This window comes from Spermophilus citellus, assembly GCF_964194105.1.
Source record: "Spermophilus citellus genome assembly, chromosome: 2".
NCBI classification, from domain to species: domain Eukaryota; kingdom Metazoa; phylum Chordata; class Mammalia; order Rodentia; family Sciuridae; genus Spermophilus; species Spermophilus citellus.
In genome coordinates this window covers 162,820,914-162,843,807 of record NC_138183.1, presented here as the reverse complement: position 1 = coordinate 162,843,807, position 22,894 = coordinate 162,820,914, and the positions used below count along the sequence as shown (strand labels likewise).

Genomic DNA, 22,894 nt, shown 5'->3' with positions numbered 1-22,894 from the left:
AATAAAAGTAGGTGAGTGGGATCATGGAAGAGTATTAAAGAATAAGCACAAATATTACTTAGTAATATAATATTTATTTGACTCTTTACAGGAAAAAAAAAAATCCCATAGTTTGTGAAAATACTAAAAACCATATCACAAAAAGTACAAAATTCACATATGACATGATAGTCTATGTAGGAAATCACAAAATATCAAAAGAATTTCTAGAACTATGAGTGATAATAGTAAAATCACAGGGTATGAGATTAATATGCTAAAGTCAATTGCTTTCCGATGTAACACACATAGGAAATTTGAAACTGAAAAAACAATAACATTTATAATAGCACCCCCAAAATGTAATACTTAGGTATAAATCTAACAAAATATGTATAAGACCTAGGGGAGAAAACTGAAATTCTGACAAAAGAAAGAACAAAAGATCTAAATAAATGCAACAACATTATGTTCATGGATTAGAAGATGCAATATTATTATCAATTCTTCCCCAATTGATCTATAGATTAAATGTAATTTCAATCAAAATCCCAAAAAGTTTTTTGCAGATATTAAAAAAACAGTTCTAAATTTTCATATGGAAATGCAAAAGGCCCAGACAAGTCAAAGCAATATTAAAGAACAAAGTTGGGGAACTCCCACTACCTAATTCCAAGACTTAATATAAAGCTACAGTAATGATATAACAATGTGGTATTGGTGAAAGAATGGGTAAACAGATCAATGAAAAAAAAAAGAGCACCAAAATAGACCCAAACAAATAGAGAACTGACCATTGGCAAAGAAGCACAGAACAGTCAATGCAAAAAGAACTATTTTTCAACAATTGGTACTAGAACAAATGGATAGGCATATGAAAAGAAAAAATGAACCTCCAGCCAGATTTTATATATCCACAAAATACAAAAACCACAAAACTTCTAGAATTATAGGAGAAACTCTAGGTAGCCTTGAGTTTGATCAGTTTGTAGATATAACACCAAAAGCATAATCCATTAAAGAAAAAACTGGTAACTTGAACTCTATTAAATACTTCTGCTCTGCAAAACAATGTTTAAAACAATGAAAACACAAGTCACTGAGTGAGAGAAAATACTTGCAAAACAGATATCTTATAAATGACTTGGGTCCAAAATATGTGAAACAAAAACACACAAAACAACCACCACCACCACCACCACCAAAAAGGTCTCTTTAAAGTTCAACAAGAAAACAATTAAAAATGGGCAAAGCTGCCAGGCACAGTGACACATGTCTATAGTCCCAGTTACTGAAGAGGCTGAGGCAGAAACACAACTTGAACCCAGGAGATCAAAGTCAGCCTCGGCAACTTAGTGAGACTCTATCTCAAAGGGAGGAAAAAAAAGGCAAAACTTTTAACAGTCACCTGCCCAAAGAAGATATAGAGATGGCAAATAAGCATATGAAAAGATGGTCAACATTCTTGCTATCAGAAAATTGCAAATAAAACAACAGTAAAGCTGAGCAGTGGTACACACATATAATCCCAACTACCGGGAGTCTCAGGCAGAGGATTACAAATTCAAAGCCACCCTGGGCAAATTAGTAAGATCCTGTCTAAAAATAAAAATTTAAAAAGTGCTAGGGATGTAGTTCAGTGGTAGAGCATTTGCCTACCATGCATGAGGCCCTGGGTTTAATCCTCAGTACCACAAAAACAAAACAAAACAAAAACAACGAAATATTACTATGAAATTGGTAAAACTTTGGTGGATAGTGGATATATTCATTATTTTAATTGTGGTTTCAAAGGTACATACACACATCAAAAAACTGTACACTGTCAATATGTGTGGTTTACTTACATCAATTATAACTCAATAAAGGTGGAAAAAAATAGAAAAAAGAATTACTAAAATCCAAAAAAAACTGACAATACCATATGCTAGCAAATATGTGGCATAATAGAAACTCTTGTTCACTGCTATTTGGAATGCAAAATTGGTAGATACTTTGGAATATAGTTTCTTACAAAGCTTAAGAAAGCTTCATAAAATCCAACTAGTATTTACCCAATTGATTTGAAGACTTCTGTATATATAAAAACCTATATGCAAATGTTAGTAACAACTCTATGCATAACTGCCAAAAATTGGAAGCAAACAGGATGCTATAGGTGAAATAACATACTAGTACAGCACAGAATGGAGAACTGTTCAGCAAAAAAAGAAATACCTATCTAGCCATGAAAATATGTGATAGCACCTTAAATGCATATTATAAAGTGAACTAAATCAGTCTGAAAAGACTACATCAATTATGATTTAAATCATATGGCATTTTAAAAAGGGCAGTAGAGACATCAAAAAGATTAGATGTCAAGAGTTCAGGGGGAAACAGGGATGTCTGAACAAGTGCAGCACCAGTAATTTTCAGGTCAGTAAAAATAAAATAATAAATATCATTTTTATATTAATGGATATGTGACATTATGTATTTGTTAAAACCCATTGAATTTTAAAGCACAAAGAATGAATCGTCATATATGAGATTAAAAAGAAAATTTAAGTAATTCCAGTAAGGAATGTAGGCTATAACAAGAGAATCTAATTGCTTTATAATATGCAAAAATAACCTCAAAGAAAAGAATACAAAGCAAAAGGTGTGGACCTAAGTCAATCTAGAAATAAGTGGAGTCTGCAGACTAAAGAACTAGATACAACCACTGCACTCTAGTATAAAAAGTTGCTTCCCACAGGAGTACAACCTAGCAATTCTGATAGAATTGAACTGGAATGGAATGATTAAGTAAATGGATGACAGGTAGCTGGATATTCACTGTTGGGGTGAGAATTTACAGATCAGCATAGAGAGGAAACTAGAATAATTCCTGTGGTAATGCATTAAGAGTTGAAGATATCAATATGAATTCATGTTTAGCTTGATATACATACAGATGGTTACAAAGAGCAACAATAATAGATAAATGTATCTAGTAGCTTATACACATATGTATCTTTTTACTCCTCCTGCCAGAGGGACTAAAAGAACACCATGCCAGTAGCAATGAGCACACCTAAGTGTACTGATCTTGATCCATTCTCCAATACAAAGAATATGGACTCACTGAAGAAGTGGCCAACTCTAGGACTCAGCTAGGAGAAATGCAAGAAGCACTTTATAGTGCCAAAAAGTAAGAAGACATTTTTTAAAAAACAAAAAACCCCATCGATGGGAGTATGTCAAAGGAATACTAAAAGAATTCTCAATAGCCATGTTGAATAATAAAATAAAGCAGTATTAGACTACAAGACAAAACACTAAATAAGTATAAATGAGTTAATACATAATAAATGAGGAAAAAGGAGATAAAACTACTGTGCAGAAAAATTCCAAGTTAATTAATGTAGAAAGAGGACATATCACTACTGCTTGAGTGTGGGATGTGTGGGCTGACTTCCTTCCAAGGGGTATATATGGGTGGGAGGGATAAGGGGCAACAGATATAGAAACATGAAAAACACTAACTCGACCAGGTGATCAATGTTGATGCCAACAGTGACAAGTCGTGACAGCATGTACCACTGATATAAGAAAAGCATTTTAGCTTTGTGGAATTCCTTTCAAATAGTAAAATCCCAGTCTAATTAGACAAATTCCAATAGAGGAAAGAATGCCTAAGCAGTACTCCTCAAAACTATCAAGATTATCAAAAACAAGATAGTCTAGGGAACTGTCCATGCCAAGAGAAACCTAAGGAGACATGACTCCTAAATGTAATATAAAACCTAGGGTGGATCATGGAAGAGAAAAAGGATATAAGGTAGAAATGTGAAAAAACTATTCAGTAACAATATAAGTAATTATTAATTGACTATTAAAAATGTATTGTACTAGTATAAAATGTTAAAAATAGAGGAAACCAGCCATGGGGTATATGAAAATATACACACAAACTTCTCAATTTTTTTGTAAATATAAAACTGTTCTAATAAATAATATACATTTTAAAATGTAAAGGACAGTGTTAAGGCAAAAAAGAAAACAAAAAACTTTTATTTGGTGGGACTGCAAATTGGTGCAGCCAATTTGGAAAGCAGTATGGAGATTTCTTGGAAAGCTGGGAATGGAACCACCATTTGACTCAGCTATTCCCCTTCTCGGTCTATTCCCTAAAGACCTAAAAAGAGCATGCTACAGAGACACTGCTACATTGATGTTCATAGCAGCACAATTCACAACAGCAAGACTGTGGAACCAACCTAGATGCCCTTCAATAGACAAATGGATAAAAAAAAAATGTGGCATTTATACACAATGGAGTATTACTCTGCATTAAAAAATGACAAAATCATAGAATTTGGAGGGAAATGGATGGCATTAGAGCAGATTATGCTAAATGAAGCTAGCCAATCCCTAAAAAACAAATACCAAATGTCATCTTTGATATAAGGAGAGTAACTAAGAACAGAGTAGGAAGGAAGAGCATGAGAAGAAGATTAACATTAAACAGGGATGAGAGGTGGGAGGGAAAGGGAGATAGAAGGGAAATTGCATGGAAATGGAAGGAGACCCTCATGGTTATACAAAATTACATACAAGAGGAAGTGAGGGGAAAGGGGGAAAAAAAACAAAGGGGAGAAATGAATTACAGTAGATGGGGTAGAGAGAGAAGATGGGAGGGGAGGGAAGGGGAGGGGGGATAGTAGAAGATAGGAAAGGCAGCAGAATACAACAGGCACTAGTATGGCAATATGTAAAACAGTGGATGTGTAACCGATGTGATGCTGCAATCTGTATATGGGGTAAAAATGGGAGTTCATAACCCACTTGAATCAAAGTGTGAAATATGATATGTCAAGAACTATGTAATGTTTTGAACAACCAATAATAAAAATTAAAAAAAATAAAATAAAAGGATAGGGATAATCAGAAAGTTATTAACTGTCTGATTCTAAGTAATACTAATATAATCTCATTAACATATTTGGATTTATTACTTTAAATATTGCAAATTCAAGCTCAGTGAAAACTATTGAATTGCTCTGAAATACTGTTTGCTATTTCACCTTAGGCTCCAAGTAATTCCTTAAAAACTCACAATCATATGTGACTTACTAAGGGAAACTCACAATCATATGTGACTTACTAAAGAGAAAGACCTCTGGTTTGTCCAGGTGAAGAAAATGATCTATAGTTAAAATGGGTGAGAAGGGCAGTCAGATACTGTAGGAAATTGATGAAATTCTTTGTAATCAATATTTAAAACATTTCTATATTGAAATATTCATAGATGTAACACTGAAGGTAGATTATAGTTTTTAGGGAAAAAATAGCAGAATAAAGCACAGGTGGAGAAAGAAGAGATTCAAATAATTTCAAAGACTTCAGAATGAAAAGCCTGAAAGAAAAACAAACAAACAAACAAACAAACAAATTGGCCAACTCTTAGTAAACTGAAAGCAGAGAAGTATTTTGGAAAATATGGATTATCTCTTCGTAAAAGAAGAAAACTGAGAAGAAAGGGAAAGGGGATGCATGAGATGGTATAGTAGAAAGAATTGAAGAAACAGAAACATCTATCTACTGGCTGACCATTTCCACTGGGCAGTGAAATAACAAATGCCTGCCTTAAATGCAGTCTGTGATGGTTTGGATATGGGAAGTCCCCACAGAAACTCAGGCTGAAATATAATGTGTTGAGAGATGTTAGGATGCTTAGGAGGTAAACAAGGTGCAAACTCAGTCACTAGCTTTATATGATGTGTCAGTAGATAAGGAAACCAGCTTTACTAAAGTAATTGTTGTGACGGGAATGTATTAGCTTCAGAAGCTACTGAGATAGCCCACTCTGTCCTAATACAGAATAAGAAAAATTTTAAGAGATGATTGAGTCATGGGGTCTCCACCCTTATAAAGTTCCCACGAAATTATGATGTTATAAAGGGAATTTGGCTTATCATTCTCTTGCCAAGTGATCTCTTCTACCCTCCAGGCTCTCTTTACACTTTTCCAACAAGCGCGGAGCAACATAAAGCTATCAACAGAAGCCAAGCAAGTGCTGACACCATGATCTTAAACTTCACTCATGTCCCAGTCAGTTTTTTATTACAGTGACAAAATAACTTATAAAAACAACTTCAAGGAGGAAATATTTATTTGGGGGCACAATTTCAGAGATTTCAGTCCATGATCAACCAGCTCACTGCTTTGGGCCTAAGGTGAGGCAAATGTCGTGGTGAAAGGGCATGACAGAAAAGCTGCCAGAAAAGGAAACAGAGAGAAGGGTAGGTGGGGGTGAGGAACCAGGGACAAGATTTAACCAGTGATCTACTTTCCCCAACTGAGCCCCCTTCTAAGGTTTCCACAACCTCCCAATAATACCATCAGCTATGAACCCATCGATGGATTAGTCAATTAAAAAATCAAAATCTTCAGAATCCAGTCATTTCCCAAAAGCTCTACCTCTTAACATTGCTGCCCTGAGGACCCTTCAATACATATGCCTTTGAGGGATGTTCCACATCCAAACTCTGCCACTTGCTTCCAGAACTGTGAGATAAATAAACCTTTTTCCTTTATAACTTACCCAGCCTCAGGAATTCTCTTATAGCAATACAAAAGAGACAAAGATACAATATATAAAACAGGAGGCTTTCAACTGGTTTACACTCATAATACCTGTCTCCCTGGACACAGACTATTTTCAGTATACTAGAGAAAATGAAGTCATGTAAAATAATCCCCAAACTTCTAAGGCATTATAGAAACATGTTAAATGTTACTTAATGTTTAATTATTCCTATATTTCTAAAGGTATAAATGACACTAAAGGGGAATAAATATTTATTACATAAAAGAAATTAAAACCCAAACTGACTATCCTAATGATCTAAAAATATTAAAGACTGGGGGTGGGGTTCACGCCCACATACATAGACAAGAGTATATAAACAAATAAATAAATGTTTGTGTCTATTCCCCAAACTACCAGTTCCTGAAATTAGCATTCATTCTTTCAGCTTCTTAAACTATCACTTTTTCTTACTTCACTCCAGCCTTCTTTCTGTTCTATGAATGCCAAACTCATTTCCTCATGACTTTTCACTCACTGATGCCCCTTCCTGAAACATATTCCTTCATAACTTCATATCTCTTGCTCTTTCTCATCTTATACAACTTACTAAAATACCTCAGAAGTCTACTTTTTAAAAAATTATATACTCCCCCATCATTTTAATCCCATTTCCTTACTATATTTGCTCTATAAAAATTAACTCTCTCTTAAATTAGGACAATTATTACTTTGTTTATTTTCTGTTCTATTTCCTTATAACATAATCTTCAAAAGTATACCTGATTCCCACTTTTCTCATAAGTAATTAGATTTTGGCATATTACAGATACAAAAAAATATTTACCTAATATAAGAATAAATGTTAATTGAAATAAAGCCCTATTATGTACAAGGAACAGAACCAGATGACTGATATATGATGGCGAGGAAAAGCTACATCTGTTCATGAAGTTTGATGACTAGAGTGGAGGTCTAATAACCAAGTTAAAAAATGTAGTAAAAATCTTCAAATCGTGAGCTATTATTCTATGAAGAAACAAGTGTTATAAGAAAGTATAAAAAGAAAGTGAAGCTACTTCAGATTGAACCCCTCTGAGGTGACTTTAATGCTAAGAATCACCTGGTACAATGTCACAAGGCTGATAAATGATAGAGGCAGAATCTGAGGTCAAGAAATGTGATTCCAAAGTCTGCAGCTTAATCACTTCCCAGTAGCTCCTCTCAATAAAGTAGAATCACTCAAGATGTGAGCTTCATGTCATTTTAATATTTATACTTTCTATGGAGGAATCGTGGATGGAAAAATATTGAAACACAGATAAAACAAAGACATTCTTTAGGAATCTTAGAGATATATGAAGAAAGAGGCAAAACTACATATACTATAAAATCTTCTCATTAGATCAATAAATGTCATAGTTCTTACCTTAATACCTATTGCAACAATAAGGTGCTTAGGAAATTGAGAGCTGTCAAAACAATAAAGACATTTTTCCATTTGTGCAGCAAGACTCTGATGCTCAGCAATAGCCCTTTTCCTCTGGTTCTCTTCTTCTTCGCCAAGATGTTGTCTCTCAGCTGCTTTGGAGACAAACATGTCGTCCAGAGTATAATAATCTCCATCAGTTTTTCCCATAAACTGAAAAATCAATAAAAGTTGTAGGGCAAAGAAGGCAGCAGTTAATATTTTATTGTATAATAGTATATAAAAATCTTATCTATGCGTTCTATGATAAAATTCATATATTAAGAAAAAAGAAAACTTAATTAAAATCTAAGTTTGTGAGCTGAGGATATTGCACTTACTGTGTTTGACCCAACAACAAAAATAAGTCTGAACTTGATCTTCAAGGGTCAATTAATCATTATCATTATCATGAACAACATCATCACAGCTAAAGTTTACTGAATACTAACTATGTGCAATTCCATGCGATTGTGTTATATTTTATACTCCAATGGGGGACACTGTCATTTTCACTTAAGAGACAAGGAAACTGAAACAAGAGAGGCCAAGTAACCACCTTCATTTAAAAAATAAGCACACACACTATATAAACATGAAACTCTGCCTTATCTCCAGGCACCTTTGCCATACCTTCCCCAATATAAACTATGGAAAGAGTAATGCTTTTAAAACATAAAACACAAATTTTATTTAAGAAGTTGTTTAAAACTTTTAAAAGCTCCACATTATATGGATGGTCAAATTACCTTAGGTGTAAGCTATAAAATCACACACAGAGAAAGACATAATTAATAAAAGCTTTGGTTCTTCAGCTAAAACAACCATAGAGAGATTGAATTTCCTATCTGTGTACCCTTGAAAAAGGATAATCAAAATCATTAATTATTAGGAAAATGCAAATCAAAACCACAATGAGTTAACCTCTTCACACTTTAGGATGGCTGGAATCAAACATACAACTGCTGTCAAGGATGTGGTGAAATTGAAATCCTTAGACACTGCTGGTAGTAATGTAAAATGATATAGCTGTTAGGGAAAACACAATGGTAATTCCTCAAACACACACATTTTAATTCAAACAAAGGTTTGAGTTACCATAAGACCCAGAATTTTCACTTCTATCGAAGAGAAATAAAAACATATACCCATGTAAAAACTCAATACATAAATCTCTACAGAGTATTCTTCATACACTGAGAAGATGAAAACAACCCAAATGTTTATCAACTAATAAATGGATAAACAAACTGTGGTATATCCACATAATGGCATATTACACAGCCTTAAAAAGTAATGAAGTACTGATGCCTACAACAACATGGATGACCTGTAAAAACATTATCTCAGTGAAATAAAGCCAGTCACACACACATACATAAAGAAATGATTATATAATTCCATTCATATAAAATTAAAAGGAAAACTACAGTGACAGAAAATATATTAGTGGTTGGTTAGGGACAAAAAGCGAAAAGTTGAGAGAATTAGGAAGTGATAACTAAAAGGTATAATATTTCCTTTTGAGGTGATAAAATGTTCTAAAATTGGCAGTGGTGATACTTGTACACTATTAATAAACCACTGAATTGTACACTTATAAATGGGTGAATTGAATGATATATTAATTCTATCTTAATAAAGCTATTTAAAAAGAGCAAGACTGGTGCTGGGGATATAGCTCAGTTGGTAGAGTACTTGTCTCACATGCACAAACCCTGGGTCCAATCCCCAGCATCACACACACAAAAAAAAAACAAAAAACGAGCCAGGCATGGTGGCACACACCTGTAATCCCAATGGTTGGGGAGATCGAGGCAGGAGAAGCACAAGTTCAAAGCCAGCCTCAGCAATTCAGTGAGGTCCTAAGCATCTTCAAAAGACCCTGTCTCTAAATAAAATATAAAAAGTGCTCGGGACGTGCCTCAGTGATTTTTTTTTTTAAAAGAGAAACTGAGAGAGTGAGAGAGTGAGAGAGAGAGAGAGAGAGAGAGAGAGAGAGAGAGAATTTTTAATATTTATTTTTTTTTAGTTCTCAGCGGACACAACATCTTTGTTGGTATGTGGTGCTGAGGATCGAACCCGGGCCACATGCATGCCAGGCGAGCGCGCTACCGCTGGAGCCACATCCCCAGCCCCGTGCCTCAGTGATTAAGCACCCCTAGGTTCAATCTCCAGTACCAAAAAAGAAAAAAAAGAATTCATTTCATCTAAAGAGAGAGATAGGGCCTTTGCCCTCTGCTTCTCAGAAAAATTCTCTAAACCTTCAGAATGTCTTGCCTGATAAGGATCTGTGTTCACCTAGAATCCTTGGGCCAAACTAGATAGTAAGTGCTAACAATGTATTTTATTAAGTGGCTTTATTATATGGCTTTAGGCTGAATATCAGCTCCACCTCCACAGCAGAAATCAAGGTCAGCAGCATGGTCAATTATTCATGTCTATGTGACAAAAGTCTAATAAAAATTCTGCAAACTAAGGCTTGAGTGAGCTTCCATGATTGTGGCAATATTTTGTGTATATCATCACAAATCATTCCTAGAAGAAACCCTGCATACAAGTCCCCACTGGGAAAGGACAACTGGCAACATAATACTCAGAGCTCTCTGAGACTCTGTTCTACATGTTTTTTCCTTTGTCTGATTTTAATCTGAATCCTTCCTGTGTAATCAGCCATTACCATGAGAACAACAGCTTTAAGTGAATTCTGTGAGTTCTTCTAGCAAAATATTTAACCCGAGGGTGATCATGGGGTCTGATAAACTTATAGTTGGTGTCAGAAGTGTTGGTGGGCTTTGGGACACTCTAACATGTTTAGCTGGATGGTTAGGAACTCAAAACACAGACATTTGTGTTCTATATAAAAATACTTAAAGTCACTAGCCACTCCCACCATTGCCCCAACAAGTTTATAAACAAAGTGGCCATGCAGAGATAGGAAATATGTATGAATTCAGTAACATGAATTTTCACTCACCAAAGTCAAACTGGCTATGGCCACTGCTGAATGCCTAATGTGCCAACAAGAAAACAATACTGAGAATCTAATATGGCACTCCCTAGAGTGATAAGGCAGTTACCTGGTGGCAAGGTGAATACATGAGTGCTTCCATGACACAAAGGCAGGTGCTTTGCTCTTACTGAAATAGATATCTTTTCTGGATATGGATTTTCCTTCTTTGCATACAATGCTGCTACCAAAACTGTGTGGGGACTTACACTATCATGGATTCCACACATCACTACTTTTGACCCAGGGATTAATTTCACAGCAAATGAAGTATGGCAATGGCTCTATGCTCACTGAATTCACATTTCTTACCATGTTCTCAATCATCTGAAGTAGCTGGCAAAATATAACAGTGAAATGACTTTTTGAAGACTTAATTACAAATGCCATCTAGGTGGCAACAACATGCAAGAGTATAGTAATACCCTTTGGGATAACTCTTTGCTTTCTGAGCTAGGTTAGATAGCACTGTGCATTGACAGAAGAGACACAAAAAAGGGGATATACAATCATGGACAAGCTAATGAATATCTCTCAGCTAAGTTCTTGTTTATTAAATGGATTAATACCAATACTGACAGATATTTATAAGCATTAATGTACGTAAAGAGTCTGGCATAGAACAAGTCCTCAAAAAATGGTAGTTACTAATACGTTTTCCCAGATACTCCCAGTAGAGTGTTCTCAAATAAGGGCAATTTTGTGACCAAGCCACTCCCCAACCTGGGGATATCTGGCAATGTTTGGAGACATTATCCGTTGTCACAAGTTTGGGGCAGGAGAGATTGCTACTGGTATTGACTGGGTAGATGCTGCTAACAGCCTACACAGATAGTTCTTCTGTAATAGTTAGCCAGCCCCAAATGTCAAAAGTACCAAGGTTAAGACACCTTTTCCCCGAGGAATTCAGATGACATTGTTGTACCGAGTTATTCTGTGTTCACTACCAATAACCATCTACATGAACTGGAGACTTAAGATAAAATATTACTGATAATCTGTTTCATCAGTTTCTAAATTCAGGCCTAGAAATAAGAAGAAGTTGGTGAAATAACATAAATATTAAGCATACAAAAATATTAAATATCTTCTAACCTTAAAAAGTAACTTGTTTTCCCATTCTGAAATCTAAATTTTAAAAAAACCCTAAAATTTAACAAATTTATTTGCATGTTAGAAAAAAAATCAAATACTAATATGATCCTTAAATGAAAACTGAAGACTTTTTTTAGCATCATTATGTAGAAACAATGGTGTGAAACAAACTTATGTAATTAATATTGCAGTATTACACAGGGATTACTAACTATAGCCTAATTCTTACCAAAGCATTTTAAGTTTATGACACTGCTTTAAAATCAAGTTTTAATCAAAACTCTAAAATTATCCTTCAAACTCCAAATCCTCAAATTCATTGGAAAAAAAGATGAATTTGCTAATGAAATATAAATTTCATATGATGCTTTACCTTTTTTTCCTTAAAGAGAAAAATGGAAAAAACTATTAAATCAGTATATTCAATTAAAAATAATTTAAATTTAGGTCAAAATCTGAGAGAACTGTCCAGTGGCCCTTATAAAACCTCACCATGGTGAAGAACTGGGACCTCACCACATTAATATTGTGAGAGGAGGCACTATTAATGGGTATAGAACGTCTGTTGAAGATAATGAAAAAAGTTCTGGAAATGGATCATACTGCTATTTGTACAACACTGTGAATGTATTTATGCCATTGAATTGTATAATTAAAATGGTTAAAATATTAAAGTAATTAATTAAGAACTGGGATTTCACCCATTAGTATTGCTATTTTTTTTTCTTTTGTGAAGAAGGAGGAGAAGAAAAAATAGTGAGGAGAATGTAGAGAAACTGGAACCCTTGTGCATTGCTCCTGAGAATGTAAAATTATACAGCCTCTATGGAAAACTGTGGTGGTTCCTCAGAGTTAAGCAGAACTACCATTTGATTTAAAATTCCATGTCTAGATATAATACCCCTCAATACTGAAAGCAGAGACTCAGATACCTGTACGATAACAATGTTCACAGCACTATTCACGGTAGCTAAAAGGTAGAAACAACCCAAATGTATATCAATTAATAAATGAGAAAAAATATGATTCATTCTTAATAAGGAATGAAATTCTAACACATAATATAACATGAATGAACTAAAGACATGCTAAGAGACAAAAGTCAGATACAAAATGATAAATAGTGTACATGATTGTACTTATGTAAATTACCTAGAAGGTGGAAATTCATAAAGACTGAGAGGGAAGGAGAAAAGAGAAAGAGTATGAGAAGGGGAGGCACTGTTAATGGGTATAGAACATCTGTTTAAGATAATGAAAAAAGTTCTGGAAATGGACCATACTGCTGTTTGTACAACACTGTGAACGTATTCATGCCACTGAATTGTATACTTAAAGTGGTTAAAATCTTAATAGTTGTTATGGTTAAAAACAAAACTGACTCTGAACTAAAGAATGTTAAGTAAATTAATTCTCTGGCGTTCCTACCTCTCTCCCACTTGCTGCACCCATCAAATGAGTTTCAGAAAAATAAACTACTTAGTTAAGCAGCTTGGAATGGATTAATGCCAACATCTTTTTCAGTCCCATATAAAAGCAAAATATCACCTCTCCCATTTTTTGACACACAAATTTCAAATTTCCTTTAGGGGATGTCAGAAGAAAATAGTCATGATTTCACATGCTTGGATTAGCTTCTTCTAAATATAATTTCACCCTGTATCTACAAAATGTCTATGAGAATGGAAATGTCTACCATGAAAACTAAAATGACCAAAGGGTGTTACAAGAAGTTGGCAATTTCAATATCCCTTATCTTATTCTAATCAAATTTTTAATAAAGGTATGTCAGTTAATCTCTCAAGATTTTTTTATTAATGCTACAGTTTGCTGAAAATAAAACAGTAAAAGATTAAGTTCTACTGTGTATTCTGGAAGTATGCAATGGGTACTTTAAAGTTTACTTCCATCAGAAAATATATTAAACACTAAAAAGAAGTGTAACACAGGAATAATACAACTATCAATAGAAATACAAACTTCTGTTATTAGATGATAAAATCATCTGAAAATTTAAGGTAAAACCCTAATTACCTGTGAGGGAATCAGGTAATTTTTCTTCTCCCTTACTAGTCTTCTCTTGTACCTTCTGTTTTTCTCCCTCCAGCCCATTTTTGATGCTTTGTCATATAAAAAGGACAAAATTACTGCCCACAGTGCAAACAAAATTAATGAGGAAAGATGTATATAGATCTCATGAAAATGTGGCAGAGTTTATGTTGCCAAGGAAACACTGACGTCTTAAATTTTAAATGGAAGAGTTTATATTTAAACAATGTTGAAGTCAATACAATGTATTTTAAGAAAGAACAAAGCATACACAACTTATTATTCCCAATACCAATAAATGACACATGCAAATTAGACAAAGACAATTAAATCTAAGCGGTAATCAACAACTATCCATTAACATGAGTCATTTGAAAGGCAGTACTATTTAATGACAAAAGCTGGCCTGGGAGTTAAAAATTGAAGCTCTGGTGCTGCCTTTTGCAATGCATTAGATCGGGAATTAGGGAAGTCACTTGGTATTGCATAAGCCCTTTGATTCTCTTGGAGTCTCAGTTTCCTCACTTGTAAAATGTGGAAGGTTAAGCAATATTAGTAAGGTCCCTTCCCAAAATATTAAATTCTTGATTCTATTATTTCAAAGGAAGATAATATATGTTTAATATATGTAGAAAATCATAATAAATACACTGGCATATACATTGTAAGAAAATAGATGAATATTCCCTTCTTTTTCTAGATATTTCTTATTGTTCCTTTTTTCATTAATTATGTAGAACATTTTTGTAAAAACCAAGAAATATAGAAAGTATTAAAAAATAATTCCCTATTAAAACAAGTAAAATCAAGTTCATATTTGGCATCAGGTGCCTTCTTGACCTCATTATAAGTAAGAGACATTATTAAAGTTATAAAAATACAACTGGAAAGACTGAATATAACCTGAATTAAAGAGTTGCAAGAAAAAAATGGATAGTAAAAATCAAATGAATCAATATAAGATATCAATAAAAAGTAAAATATACACCAACAGCAAAAGACAACTGGATATGTTTGAATACTTACCAGAGGGAATATCAAACTTATTGTCTAACATGAACTCTTTCCTGTCTCTTAGTTTAAATTAGATCTCTGGTGTTGCTTTCAAAAGACTTTGTCCTTATCTTTCACAGTAATTTGCACTTTCATAATTACAGAATTAATTTTTTGTAATTATCTATTTTTCTTTTCCTTCACAAGCCTATAAGCTCCAAAAGCAAGGAGCATGTTTCCTCATGTGCCAATGATATCAGCAGTAGGAGAACACACATTGAATGAGATCAACTAATATTTGTTGAAGATGGCAAAATAGAGCAGGTCACTTTCCAGGCTGCTCTGTGGCATCAAATCAAGAAAACAGACAGGCAGCTTCTCAGAAAGGTGGGTGAACAAAAACAAAACAAAAAGAGGGGGACTTTACTGGAATTTAATATTGGACACTCAAAGCAGATAGAGGACTTAGGAGATTGGATACAATAAAATAAGGACAAAATCTCCAGTGCCACAGCTGCTACTGAGGCATTACTACAGCAGTCCCTCAATGAGCACAGTGGAGGGATAAAGAAATTAAAGGAACACACATTTTTAGGAGGACTAGGGCATATCTGAGTACAGACGTTTAGAGATCAAAAACACAGCCCAACTAAACTGAAAGGAATGCTGCACAACAGCCTTGTATGGGAAAGAAACCGAATCTCTCCCAGTAGCATGCAGAGGACAGAAGAAGGAACCATTTTGCAACCACGGCATGGGGACCAGCAGCTGAGGGAGATGATTCCTGACAAACCCCAGTCCAGCCTAAAATACAGGCCTATCAAACTCACACTCAAGACACAGAGTATGCCTAATTAACTAGGAGAAAATCAAACATGAAGAGAGGTTTACACAAATGATAACTGGTCATTGAAACCCAAATTGCTCTCTCTCCCCCTCCTATCTGGCTGCTTGAAGGACTGGCCAGGAGAGGCACACCTGGCCAGGAATTTGAAAGAGTAGGTGCAGGAGAGATTGATTTGGAGACTGAACCTAAGACCAGGAAACTTAGATTATACAGGTGAGGTAGTGAACTAAGAATTGGCTCCTCAACCACACAAATAGAACTCAGGAGAGATCCCTGGGGTGTAATCTTCTAGCATGGACCAGCAATTGGTGGGGCCTAGAGGTGTATGATTTTAAATCTTCAGACCAACTGGCATCCAACTGGTGAAGAGCCTGGAGCCTACCTAAACCTAAACCTCACTTCCAGGAGTTCCCCATGGGATTACCTCTCTCACCCTAGCAACCACACACTCATACTCCAGACAGCCCCACCTAACCACTGAGAAGAGAAGCTGAGAAATTTTTGAACTCCAACTGAAACAACTTTTTAACTTTTCATTAGGATTTTTTTTTTCTTTACCTTTTTTCTTTTCTCTGCTTAATTGTGGACTTAATGGTTCATGGACATTTATACATATTCATATTTTTTTTCTTTTCTCATGTCTATCATTTTTGAAACAAGTTATTTTTCATGAATCAGTTTTTTGATGACTAGGAAGTTTGTTGGTATATTTCAGTCTTGTTTTTTTTTTTATTAATTTTAATTTTAAAAATTTTTACTTTATATTTTTTTTTATATATTTTTTCTCTCACTTATCTGTTTCCCTTTAATCTCTCTCTGTTTTCTTCTGCTATCAGCACTATGGTTCTCTCTTTCTATAACCTGAGTCGGGTTATAAATTCAGCAGTAGAGAGCTTGCCTCGCACAGGTGAGGCACTAGGTTTAATTCTCAGCACCACATAAAAATAAATAAAATAAATACAAATATTGTGTCCATCTTAGAAAAAAAATCTTAAAAAAAGACATAAACTGGTAGATTGGATCTAAAAACAAGATCCAACAATATGCTGTCTCCATGAGACTCACCTCATAGGCAAAGACATCCACAGACTAAAGGTAAAAAGATGGGATATATCATTCACATGGATCTTGGTAAACAAGCAAGGGTTTCTATCATATCAGGTAAAGTGGACTTCAAGCCAAAGTTAATCAGAAGCGATAAGAAAGGACATTTTATACCGTTAAAGGGAATTGTATATCAACAAGACATGACAATTGTAAATATTTATGACCCCAACATGGAGGATCTACATACATCAAGCAAACCCTTCTCAACTTCAAGAATGAAAAAGACCACAACACAATAATACTGGGTGACTTTAACACAGCGTCTCTCAACACTGAATAGATCCTTCAGATAAAAATTAAATCAAGAAGCTATAGAACTAAAAAATATAATTAGTAATTTAGACTTAACAGACATATACAGAATATTTCATCCATCAATGACTGAACACACTTTCTTCTCAGCAGCACACAGATCCTTCTCTATTAGACCATATCTTCAGCCATAAAGCAACTCTCAACAAATACAAAAAAATTGAGATAATACCTTGCATCTATCAGATCACAATGGAATAAAATTAGAAATCAATGATAAAATAAAAATAGAAGCTATCTAACATCTGGAGACTAAATACGCTACTGAATGATAAATGGATAGCAAAAGAAATTAGGAAGGAAATAAAAACACACTTTTATAGGTAAATAAGAATAGCAATACAACATATCAAACTCTCAGGGACACTATGAAAGGAGTGCTAAGAGGAAAGTTCATTGCCTTGAGCTCACTCATTAAAAGAATGGAAAGTCAACAAATAAATGCCCTAATTTTACATCTCAAAGCCCTAGAAAAAGAAGAACAAATCACTAAAAGCAGTAGAAGACAGAAAATAATTAAAATCAGAGCTAAAATAATTTAAATTGAAACAAAAGAAATAATTCAAAAAATTGACAGAACAAAACACTGGTTCTTTGAAAAAAATAAATAAAATTGATAAACCCTTAGCCAAATTAATGAAGAGAAAGAAAGAAAAAACTCAAATTACTAAAATTAGTGATTAAAAAGGAAATATCACAACAGATACTACTGAAATATAGACGATAACCAGAAACTATTTTGAAAATTAATATTCTAATAAAATAGAAAATCTTGAGGACATCAACAAATTTCTAGAGACATATGACCAACTCAAATTGAATCAGGACATAGAAAATTTAAACATATCAATTTCAAGCAATGAAATTAAAGACACCATCAAAAGACTACCAAGAAAGAAAAGCCCAGGACCAAATGGATTCTCAGCCAAGTTCTACCATACCTTCAAAGAATTAAAACCAATCCTCCTCAAATTATTTCATGAAACAGAAATGGAGGGAACCCTTCCAAACTCACTCTATGAAGCTAGTATCTAATACCAAGACCAGACAAAGACACGACAAGTAAAGGAAATTTCAGACCCATATCCCTGATGAACTTAGATGCAAAAATTCTTAATAAAATACTGGAAAATTGCATACAAAAACATATTAACCAGATAGTGCACCATAATCAAGTGGGGTTCATCCCAGGGTTCAACATAAGGAAATCAATAAACATAAATCATCATTTCAATAGACTTAAAGACAAGAATCACATGATTATCTCAATAGATGCCCTCTTTCACCATCTCTGTTCAACACAGCCCTGGAATCTAATCAGAGACATTTGAAAATAGAAACTAAAGGGATACAGATAGGAAAAGAAGAACTAAAATTATCCCTATTTGCCGATGACATGATTCTATATTTATATTCTAGAATTCATTGATGAATTCAGCTAAGTAGCAGGATATAAAATTGACACCCATAAATCAATTGCATTCCTATGCATCAGTGATGAATCAACTGAGAGAAATTAGGAAAACTATTCCATTCACAATAGCCTCAAAAAACATAAAATATTTGGGAATCAATCTAATAAAAGAGGTAAAAGACCTCTACAATGAAAACTACAGAACTTTAAAGAAATAAATTGAGGAAGACTTAGAAGACAGAAAGATCTCCCATGTTCTTGGATAGGTAGAATTAATATTGTAAAAATAGCCATACTATCAAAAGCGCTATTCAGATTTAATGCAACTCCTATGAAGATTCTAATGACATTCTTCATAGAAATCAAAAATGCAATCATGAAACTCACTTGGAAAAATAAAAGACCCAGAATAGCCAAAGCAATCTTCAACAAGAAAAGTAAAACAGAAAGCATCACAATACAAGACCTTAAATTATATTACAGAGCTATAGTAACAAAAACAGCATGGTATTGGCACCAAAACAGACATAAAGACCTATAGTAAGGAATAAAAGACACAGAGACAAGCCCACATAAATACACTTATCTCATACTAGACAAAGGCGTCATAAACATACATTGGAGAAAAGATAGCCTCTTCAACAAATGGTGCTGGGAAAACTGGAAATCCATACGTAGCAAAATGAAATTAGACCTCTATCTCTACCCCTGCACAAAACTCAACTCAAAGTGGATCAAGGACCTTGGCATTAGACCAAAAACCCTGTGCCTTCTAGAAGAAAAAGTAGGCCCAATTCTCCATTTTGTCAGCTTAGGAACCAAATTCCTTAACAAGAGTGATAAAGAGCAAGAAGTAAAATCAAGAATCAATAAATGGGATGGTTTGAAACTAAAAGTTTCTTCACAGCAAAGGAAACAATTAAGCACATGAAGAGAGCCTACAGAATGGGAGAAAATCTGCCACAGCACCTCAGAGCATTAATTTCCAGGACATATAAAGAGCTCAAAACAACACCAAAAAGTAAATAACCCAATCAATAAATGGACAATGGAACTGTACAGATGCTTCACAGAGAAGAAATATGATCAGTCAACATATATATGAAAAAATGTGCAACATCACTTGTGACTAGAAAAATGCAAATTACAACTACATACTTCAATACCAATTGTTACCTTTTTGCAGTAGAACTAATGGAGGTATAGGTTACTGTGGAAATGCTAATTTGGTATTGTGATTTTTAGTTCTGCCTGACAAATATCACACAGCATAGTAACAATGGGTTTTTGTACCACTAATAACTATAATTAGTATGGAAAAAATTTGAAATAATAAAGCTTATGAAGTATTTAGAATATTAACCATGTCTATAAATACTGTACTTAATTATTTTTAAGTTTACGAATGAAGTAACTAAGTTATTACATTTTTTAGAACAAGTAATATCATTGAGAGACAGTGAAAGCTCCATTATATTTCTTCTTATTATTTTGAAAGGCATTAGTCAAGGATAAGGGTCAATAAAGTGTGCGTTTTAAAAAACACCTTTGTCCTTTATTCTAATATAAAATTGCCTAATGTAATTCAAGTCTACCTTCTTCCCTTTGCTATCATATATGACTCAATCTTTACTCACCAAAAACACATAGGAAAAACTTAACACAATTAATTGTAGGAGGAGAAAAGGGTTGGCATTGTCTTCATTTCCTTAGTTGCTTCAATCAAATTAACATCTCCATTAAGTAATACAAAGAAAACAATTTGCTTGGATAAAAATAACATCTTTTTCAAAATGTTAATACAACACAACTACACATTTGACAATATATAAGTCAGCCAAACCATCTCTTTCATAAAAAAGCAAGATTGAATTTATATCAGTTGTACACTTATTTGTCCAGTTTATAGTTTAACTTATGCAATCAATACTGGCTGATTTCTGCTTAAAATTTTTAGGAAATATCTAAATCATGTAAAAACAAAAAAAATGAATGGAAAGTGAAGAAAAGATTTAATGAATATCTATTGTCTATCATAAGAATTTCACTGTATATTACCTCTCAAAAGAATAGTAGAAAAATAAGGTCAAAATATAAGAAACCATAATCATGCCAATACCCACTAAAAAACTTCAAATAGCTTCCCATCATTTGAAACAAATCAGAATTTCTCACTATATGGTCTGTGAGAATTTAATATCTCATTTCTTGTGCGTTTCCAATCTCATCTCGTCTTTCTCTTTCTCCCTTTACTTACAGTCACATTTGTCTTTTTACTATCTCTTGGTGTTCTTCAAGCTTGTCTCTGGTTCAGATCCTTTTCATTTGCTGTTTCTTATATTTCAAATAGTCTCCTCTCTGATAATCACATGAACTCACTTTGCTCAGAGTCTGCTGAAACACCACCTTCACAAAGAAGCCTTGTTCCTGATATTCTACTGAAAACATCACCCACCATCTCCTTATGGTTTGCTTTATTTCACAGAAAAAATATATTTTCTGTGTTACTCATGTTTTATAATATTTTATTTTATGTATTTGTTCCCTGTGCTTCATCCAAGAGAAATATAAGCCCTCTGATGGCACTAACTTCAATTTGATTGCTTCTCAGTACCTAGCACCTAAAATGGTATATGGCACAAATAAGGTTCACAAAGGACTGCTGGATTAATAAATGACTATTACAGTTTTCAAAAAAAAAAAATTTAAGTGTAAACTTGAATGGACTATGTTGAGATTACTAAAACTGTGTTTCATTCAGACTAATATAAAAAGTAATATTTCTGAGTGGAACTTCATAAAAATACATATGTCCATCTTTCTGCACTAAATTTCCAGATCCTAGAAAATTTAAGCAATTTCTCCAAACTAAATACAGGTAAAATTATGCTAAACAGAGGTAAAATTATGCTAATATGCTACATTTAAGATTCCATAGAATTCCTGGAGCTTGGTACAATGACCACTTCTATTTTAAACTAAGTTTAGGTTACTCCTCACCCTCTCATGTTCCTGGCACATTCAGATACCTGGGTTATCTTTATTTTAAGTTTCAATAAGTTAATTGTTGACCAAGTAATATATTCACATAATACAAAAAAAATTGCAAATCAGAAAAGGTATATAGTGAACAGTTTCACCTCACCATTCCTCTCAGATACCCCTTTTTAAATTCTCAATTGCAAAACATAACTATTGGTATTATAGAGTAAAGGATGAGATAATTTTTTTGAAAAGGGCTCGTTAGTAAATATTTGCAGCTCTGTGGGCTATGGAGTCTGTGTCACACTACTCAACTGAGTCATATCAGCAAAAATAGCCTTAGACAATGTATACACTTTGTATATTTGTGTTTCAACAAAACTTTATTTGTAAATATAGACAGTGAAATGAATTTTCCCCTGCATAGTTTGCCAAATCCTAACATAGAGCAAATTTTAAATACAATGTCTCTTTTATGGAAATGGCAGTGTTTAAAGGAATTGCAAAGGAAGAGACTACCACAAAGAACATGCATTAACACAATTATTCATTCTACTACTCATAATGATCTGTTAAGGTAATATACATTTATGTAGACACATTCAAGAAGATGTCTTCTCTATAATCCATAATCTATTACTCCAAATATTTTTTACCTCATGATATCATTATAAAGAACCAGAGGAATATTAAATTAAGACAGACTGGTAATTTAACAAACAGCACATTGCCAATCATTAAATTTTGGCCCCTAACTTTCCCTTAAACGGTAAAGCAAATATATAATTAACATCTTCTTAGAGTACATTAGAGAAGTATAGCAGATTCTATATTTAAAACCAAAATCAAAATATATTTTTTGTCTTAATATTTTCCTAATGTCTTACACAAGATTTAATTTAATAAAATAAACCAAGATTGGAATCAAATCTCTAAAAAGTAGATCATTGTGAGATTGCAGAACCAGCTTCTCAAAATTCAAAGGCATCCTAGAAATATGTATTTCTATGTTAGTTTTGTAACTCTGTGACCAAAAGAACAATTTAGAGTAGAAAAATTTATTTTGACCTCATGGTTTCAGA

The 22,894-nt window shown here is 33.7% G+C and overlaps 1 protein-coding gene across 4 annotated transcripts in view; it reads right to left on the bottom strand.

Annotated features, from left to right (window-relative positions):
* CWF19L2 (CWF19 like cell cycle control factor 2) overlaps positions 1 to 22,894 on the bottom strand; it is a 102,887-nt gene that overhangs the window by 25,634 nt on the left and 54,359 nt on the right. For all 4 annotated transcript variants that reach the window (XR_014020412.1, XM_081279383.1, XM_081279384.1 and 1 more), the window contains exon 13: positions 7,965 to 8,177. Coding sequence is in view for 3 of the 4 variants with exons in the window: in XM_081279383.1 (XP_081135509.1) it covers positions 7,965 to 8,177 (213 nt within the window). In the remaining variant the exon portion in view is untranslated. The remainder of the gene's footprint in view (positions 1 to 7,964; positions 8,178 to 22,894) is intronic.